This window comes from Arachis ipaensis, chromosome B9, assembly GCF_059453495.1.
Source record: "Arachis ipaensis isolate K30076 ecotype BB chromosome B9, ASM5945349v1, whole genome shotgun sequence".
Classification (NCBI taxonomy): Eukaryota; Viridiplantae; Streptophyta; class Magnoliopsida; order Fabales; family Fabaceae; genus Arachis; species Arachis ipaensis.
The window spans coordinates 11700925-11708793 of NC_142444.1; the positions used below are offsets into that span (position 1 = coordinate 11700925).

Sequence of the window (7869 nt, forward strand, 5' to 3'; positions counted from 1 at the left end):
CGCTGCGGATATGCTGGCTAGTGGTTCTGCTTCTACCCACTTGGTGAAATAATCTATCGCTACTATTAAGTACTTCACCTGTCCGGGTCCTGGGGGAAATAGGCCCAGGAGGTCGACTCCCCACTGGGCGAAAGGTCGGGGGGCCAACATTAGGTTGAGTTCTGCGGGAGGCGCTTTGTGGAAGTTGGCATTCTCCTGGCATTTTTTACATTTCTTTACGAATTTCTGAGCATCTGACATCATGGTGGGCCAGTAGTATCCCGCCCTGATGATTTTCCTTGCTAGAGATTTCCCCCGATGTGGTGACCACAACACCCCTCGTGTACCTCCCTCAGGACATAGTCTGTCTGGTCGGGGCGCAGGCACTTTAATAGTGGTTGGTGGAGCCCTCGCTTGTACAGATGTCCCTGTATGATCGTGTACTTGGGGGCCTCTCTTTTGATAAATTCCGCCTCTTTTTGGTTGGGAGGTGCTTCTGCATGCTCTAGATATCGGGAGATCGGGTCTAACCATGAGGGCGGGTTTGGTGCTTGGGTTGCGCACATGATGATCGCAGGTTCTGTTGCCAGCCCTTGGATCAGAGATCTGTTCCCCGTGCTGGGTTTAGTGCTTGCGAGCTTGGAGAGGAGGTCGGCTCGGGCGTTCCTTTCTCTGGGAACATGCTGGATTGTTACTTCCTCGAAGCCTTTGCATAGTTCTTTTACTTTTTCCAAGTATTTCTGTAGCAGCGTGTCTTTGGCCTGGTAGCTGCCGTTTACTTGGGAAGTGACGACTTGGGAGTCGCTGTTGACTTCCAACCTTGATGCTCCGACTTCTTTGGCTAGCATCAGTCCTCCTATCAAGGCTTCATACTCGGCTTGGTTGTTGGAGACTGGAAATTCGAACTTGATGGATTGTTCAAAGGCTATGCCAGCCGAGTTTTCGAGGATGATTCCAGCTCCTCCGAACGTTTGATTGGATGCTCGTCAACATGGAGCTTCCACCGTGTGTTCGGTATGTCGGGTGCTTCCCCTGTGACCTCTACGAGGAAGTCGGCCATGGCTTGGGCTTTGATTGCTTGCCTTGGTTCATACTGCAAGTCGTATTGGGATAGCTCCACTGCCCATGCCATCATCCTTCCCGCCAGGTCGGGTTTCTGGAGGACTTGTCGGATAGCTTGGTCGGTCCTTAGGATGATTGTGTGCCCTTGGAAATATTGTTTCAGCCTTCTTGATGAAATTAGTAGGGCATAGGCTAGCTTCTCCAGCTTTGTGTACCTTGTCTCTGCCCCTTGAAGTGTTTTGCTGATGAAGTATACTGGTCGTTGGGTCTTATCTTCCTCTCTGACTAGTACTGCGGCCATTGCTTGCGTGGTCACGGCTAAGTAGAGGTATAGGGGCTCATCTTTCCCGGGTTTGCTGAGTACGGGAGGTTCCGAGAGTATCCTTTTAAAGTGCTCGGATGCCTCTTCGCACTCCTGGGTCCATTCAAAGGTGATTCCTTTCTTCATTAGGTTAAAGAACGGGGCGGCCCTTTCCGCAGATGCTCTGAGGAACCGAGATAGGGCTATGAGCTTCCCGGTCAGCCATTGTACGTCTTTGATGCACCCAGGACTTGTCATTTTGAGAACGGCTTCGCACTTATCCGGGTTGGCTTCTACTCCTCTCTGGGTTATCATGTACCCTAGGAATTTTCCCGCTTCCATGGCGAATGCGCATTTGAGCGGATTGAGTCGCATTTTGTATCTCCTTAGCGCCTCAAAGACGACCTGGAGGTCTTTTATCAGTTGGCCTGGTTCTGCCGTTTTTACGAGTATATCGTCGACATATACCTCTACTGTCTTGCCGATGAGGTCGTGGAAGACTCTGCTCATCAATCTCTGGTAGGTGGCCCCTGCGTTCTTTAGTCCAAAGGGCATTACTTTGTAGCAGTAGGTGCCCCCTGGGGTTATAAACGCAGTTTTGTCCTCGTCAGGTCTGTGCATCAGGATTTGGTTGTATCCGGAGTAGGCATCCATGAAGCTGAGAAACCGATATCCTGCTGCCGAGTCTACCAGAGTGTCGATGTTGGGGAGGGGAAAAGAGTCCTTGGGACATGCTTTGTTCAGGTCGGAGTAGTCTACGCACATCCTCCATTTCCCGCTGGCTTTCCTGACCAACACAACATTGGACAGCCATGTCGAGTACTCGAGTTCCTTGATGAACCCTGCTTCTAGCAGCCCTGTTGTTTGCTTAGCGACCTCCTCAGCTCTTTCTTGCGACGTCTTCCTTCTTCACTGGGCTACCGGTTTGGCTCCGGGTTTTATGGCTAGCCGGTGAGACATGACTTCGGGGTCCAACCCCGGCATATCTGATGGGGTCCATGCGAAGAGGTCGCTGTTTGCCCTTACGACTTCCATGAGGGGGCCTTTTAGTTCGTGGGGAAGATTCCTGTTAATGAAGGTGAATTGCTCTACCGACTTCCCTATCTGAAATTTCTCCATGTCTCCCTCAGGTTCAGGTCTTGGTTTGTCCTCTATTCGGGCGTCTAGGTCTGCTAAGAACACACCAGCTGCTTTTTTGGACTCTTTCCTTAAGGAGAGGCTGGCGTTGTCGCAAGCGACTGCCATTTCTAGGTCTCCCCTTATGGAACCAACCGTTCCCTTGTCCGTTATGAACTTCATTGTTAGGAACTTGGTGCATATTACAGCTGAGAACTCGTTGATGGTTTTTCTCCCTAGGATGATGTTATAAGCAGTGGAGTCTCTAAGGACTATGAAATCCGCCATAACCGATCTCCTGGCATCGCCAGTTCCTAAGCTGATTGGGAGGGAGATCGTCCCGTCAGGCTTGATAAAATTGTCGCCGAGTCCCATGACTCCATGTTGGTGATTTTGGAGGTCGGATTCCTTGAATCCCATGGCGTCGAAGACGTTTCTGAATAGGATATTTGAGTCGGCTCCCGTGTCGACGAGGATGCGCTTGACCAGTCCCGTTCCGATCATTGCTGTGACTACCATGGGGGGGTTCTCGGGAAGGTCATTGAACCATTTGTCCTCTGGGCCAAATGATATGGTGGGGGGCTTCCTACTGGCAGTGGGGCTCTCTGTTGAGATGGAGAGCACCCGGGAATCCTTCCTTGTTGCTGATTTGGACTTGGGGGGGCTATCTCGTCTGACCACGACGTTAACCACAAAGGCTGGGGGGTTGTTGGCGTCCCCTGGAGGTTCCTGTCTTGGCTTGACAGCCCAGTTCCGGTCTCCCTCCGAGCGCTCTCTTAACCATCTCCTCGGCTCCCTAATGAGCCGGGAGAACTCGTTTAGTTTCCCCTCCCTGATGGCTTGTTCCAAGGCATCTTTGAGGTCAAAGCAGTCCTGGGTCTTGTGGCCAAACCCTTTGTGGTAATCGCAATAAAGGCTTTTGTTGCCTCCCGTTCTCTCCTTCAGGGGTCTTGGTCTGGATAGGATTCCTTTGTCTGCAATCTGCTGGTAGACCTCTACTATGGGCGCCGTGAGTGGCGTGTAGTTCGTGAATCTCCCTACCCGTGGTTGCTTGGGTAGTTTGTTTGGGGTGCTGTCTCTAGGAGCTTCTTTGTACCTTTCAGTCTGGTGCGCATGCCGAGGTGGCGGGTTATGTGGCTGCCATTTATTGGCCGCCACAACCTGGCTGACCTCTTCGTCATTGATGTACTCCTTGGCTATGCTTTGGATTTCTTGCATGGTCCATACAGGTCTGGTTGTTAGGTGTTTCTTAAAGTCCTCATCCAATGGGCCGCTCGTTAGGCATAGGCTAGCGACCGAGTCCGTGAGGCCGTCGATTTCTAGGCACTCGTCGTTAAACCTGTCCAGGAACTTCCTGTCGGTTCGCCGGGTTTCTGGGTGACCCCTAATAGGTTGATCGGGTGTTTCGCCTTTGCTATGCGCGTCGTGAACCGTGCTAGAAACTTCTGGGAGATGTCTGCGAAATTCGTGATGGATCCTTGTGGGAGAGTGTTGAACCACCGAATTGCCGGGCCGGCCAGTGTTACAGGAAACGCCCGGCATCTGACTGCGTCGCCTACTCCTTCCAGATTCATTCTTGCTTCGAAAGCTGTGACATGTTCCTGGGGATCCTTGGTCCCATCATACCTCATGTCCGTTGGCTTGTCGAAGTTTTTCGGGAGCCGGACCTTGAGGATTGAGGGATGAAAAGGGGTTGCCCCTATGATGATGGGGTTTTCTTGATTACGGTCTTCCTCTTTCTGGGACCCCCAACGGCCTTCCGACTTGCTTCGGGCGGGTCTGGAGGTCGCTTGTGTGTGTATCTTTTCGCGCCTTGTTAGGCTTCTTGCTTGGTTGTTGTGTATATGGGAGGGGGAGTGGGTGCGGGCGTGGGACTGGCTAGCGCCGCCGTGCGAGCGGCCAACGTTTTCCTGGGATTGGTCCCTTGCCGCCAACTCCCGCTCCAAGTTCTGAACCCTGTGTCTGAGCTCTTGCATGATCCTAGCGCTGTCGGCTCCTGTCCCACTGAAAGGACGGCGTCTCTCGGGGGTCTGGGTGTACATCTGGTTGGGCTGAACGGACGGCCTTGGGTGCTCGGCATTCCGGGCCGTCGAGCTAGCTCTGCTCAGACGGGCTCCGCCACCTTCGCGGAGCTCCTCCGAGGTGATGTGCCGCTCCATGTCTGCGCCGGGTCCCCACAGACGGCGCCAATGTTCGTTACCTGGGGTTCTCGGGTGATCGGTTTGTCGACAGGAGGTGATAAGGAGAGGAGGAGAGGTCCCGAGCGAGCGTGGAGCGGGTGCTGGTCACGTCGGAGGGCGAACGGAATGAGGGGGTGGCCACCTGCAAGGACACTCCGACAATCAAGTCAGAGTCCGTACTGAGGGTGGCAGGGTTAGGTAAGGATGTGACGTACCTTAGGAGGAGAGCTGTCCTCTCCCCTTATATAGCGTGTTGGGTGGGCCTAGTAATGGCCTGGCCCATTGGTGGAGAGTTTGAGCTGTTACTTTCCACGCGTGCGGGTCGTCCGTACGGGGGGGTCGGTACCTCGGGTGCCGACCCTGGGGGTTCCGACCCGGCTGGTGGCGCAGCTGTGATGTGGTTGGACTCCGGGTCGGTTATGGCTAACCGACCCGAAGGGATCCGTTAGGGTTTCTTGGGCCTAGATGGGGCGGTGCCCCGATCTGGCGGCTTCTTGGGCTGGACCGTCAGTCCGTAACACTTATTATAAACTCATAAACAATAATGAGTTTAATAATCTTAGATTTTTTGGTTACTTCTTTTCTAAAGTATTCATTTTTCTTTTGCTTTTAAAATACGAACACACTCTAAATGTCACGTTAACATACTAATATAGTAATATATGGATGTTATTATGGTTTATTTAAATAAGTCCACTAAATTGGTACTCAAAAAATAACTCTTATCCTTCTCCTTAATGACCATATTTGGGACATAAATTTGATTATTTTTTCTGATAAAAGAAATGAACATATAATAATAACGTGTTCAACACAATGTATCATTTTCTTATACGAAAAAATAAACATATACTAAATTAGATATTAGTCATATTACTAAAAATATCAACACAAAATCATATGAGATACTAATTAGATCTACGTTCGTTTTTTTTTAAATAATTATTTTGATTATTAATAAAAACTCAAGAAAATTAAAATGACTCATAATTATTTCCTTTTGTCAAATAAATTAGCTATGGCGCTCATCACTTGTCATTATCAATTATTATATTTTGTTCGGAAATAGACGACTTAATCTTTGCATTTTCTATTCTTATTACTATTTTAAGTATCAACTAAGCATCGAGTTTAAAGTCAAATGCTTATTGTCTTCAAAGAAAATTGGTAAATAAATAAATAATTAATTGTTTAACTAAATAAACATATATTAACCTATCAGAAAATATAATATATATTTTTCACAACAAAATTGAGTAAAAATATTTTATAAGTATATTTTAAATTTATTATTTTATTATTTAAGTGTTATAAATTTATAATACATATAATAATCTGTTTGACTTGAAGACTATTGGAAGACAATTTTCTTGGTACAGAAGGGTTAAAAATGGTGTTGAGGTGGCGAAAAAACTTGACCGGGTTTGTATCAATAGTGGCTAGCTATCTCTCTTTCCAGAGGCTTACGCAGAAATTTTAAATAGGCTTCAATCTGATCATTGTCCTATCCTAGTACGCTGTACAGGTCGTCCCTAACCGAAAAAGAATAGACCTTTTCGGTTTATTGCAGCTTGGGCAACTCATCCGGGGTACAGAAATATTGTGAACCAGTCATGGCAGGCTGGCTACAGAGAGATGCATGGCAAGTTTTCAGAAGTGCAGAAGAACTCTTTGGAGTTTAATTCTAAAGTGTTTGGCAATATTTTCGTTAGGAAATGCAAATTGGAGAGACAGATTAATTTCCTTCAGAAGCGACTTGAAGTAATGGAAGATTTGTCTATGCGGCAAAAAGAAAAACAGCTGATTGAGGAATTTAATAACACGCTTGTGCAGGAGGAACTTCTATGGTTTCAAAAATCCAGAGAGCAGTGGGTAAAATTTGGGGATAGAAATACCAAGTTCTTTCATGTCCAGACTCTTGTGCGGAGAAAGCATAATAAGATTCATGGTCTCTTTCTTCAAGATGGGGTGTGGGAAACGGACCCGGATGTCCTTAGAAGGGAAGCTGAATCCTTCTATAAACGCCTATTCTGCCAGTCGGAGGATGTAGACTTAGGTTGTCTTGGTGATGTGCCACTGCCTTCCCTGAATGATGAAGCCTGTTGTAGCCTCACAGCGCCAGTTACTCTGGAAGAAGTTAAGTCGGCTGTTTTCAGTATGCATTCTTTTAAGGCGCCGGGCCCTGATGGGTTTCAGGCTTTCTTCTTTAAAGAATACTGGAAGATTGTTGGTTTTGATGTTTGGACTATGGTTCGTCATGCATTCTCTGGTTTGGATATGGATCCAAGGATGATGGAAACTCTTGTGGTTCTTATTCCGAAGGTAGAAAACCCGGTTTCCATGAAGGATTTCCGACCAATTAGTCTCTGTAATGTGGTTTACAAAGTTATAACGAAGATCTTGGTCAATAGACTTCGTCCCCATCTCAAAGAGATTATTGGGCCCCTTCAAGGAGGGTTTATCCCGGGAAGAGGAACCCCTGACAACATCATTGTAGCACAAGAGGTTCTCCATTTCATGAAGAAGACAAAGTCAAAGAAAGGCACCCTGGCCTTTAAGATTGATTTGGAGAAAGCGTACGATAGAGTGGATTGGGGATTTCTGAAACAAACCTTGGTGAGTTTTGGCTTTCCTCCTCCGACAGTCAATCTGATTATGCGTTGTGTCACTGCTTCCTCACTGTCTATCCTCTGGAATGGGGATAGATTAAATAGCTTTACTCCGAGCAGGGGTCTTAGGCAAGGAGATCCTATATCACCGTATCTGTTTGTGTTGTGTATGGAGAGATTGTCCTGTTCTATTAATCATCAAGTTGATAAGGGCTCGTGGAAGCCAGTTGCGGTTTCTAGAGGGGGTCCAAGAATTTCTCATTTGATGTTTGCCGATGATTTGCTTCTTTTCTGTAAAGCTGAAAAACAGCAAGTTCAAACTGTAATGGTAGCTTTGGAAAATTTCTGCAAAGCCTCTGGGATGAAGGTTAATGTGGAAAAATCTAAAGCGCTATGCTCCAGGAATGTTTCAGCGACAAGAAAAGAGATTTTCACTGGAGTCTCCTCCATCAGATTCGTTCAGAACTTGGGCAAGTATTTAGGGGTGAACCTTAATCACTCTCGGGTGACACGCGCAACTTTCAACGATGTTTTGGACAAGATTCGGGGAAGGCTAGCCACCTGGAAAGGAAGATTGCTTAATAAGGCAGGCAGACTCTGTTTGCTCAACTCGATAGTGACT

General features: G+C 47.7%; 1 protein-coding gene across 1 annotated transcript; it reads right to left on the reverse strand.

Annotated features, from left to right (window-relative positions):
- Positions 1–281: 281 nt before the first annotated feature.
- LOC148543740 (uncharacterized) lies at positions 282–827 on the reverse strand. Its single transcript, XM_088498691.1, has one exon. The coding sequence runs from the start codon at positions 825–827 to the stop codon at positions 282–284; it is 546 nt and encodes a 181-aa protein (XP_088354817.1).
- Positions 828–7869: the final 7042 nt, after the last annotated feature.

Coding starts and splice junctions, on each gene's coding strand:
- LOC148543740 (XM_088498691.1), bottom strand. CDS start 827: ATGCTAGCCAAAGAAGTCGGAGCATCAAGGTTGGAAGTCAACAGCGAC.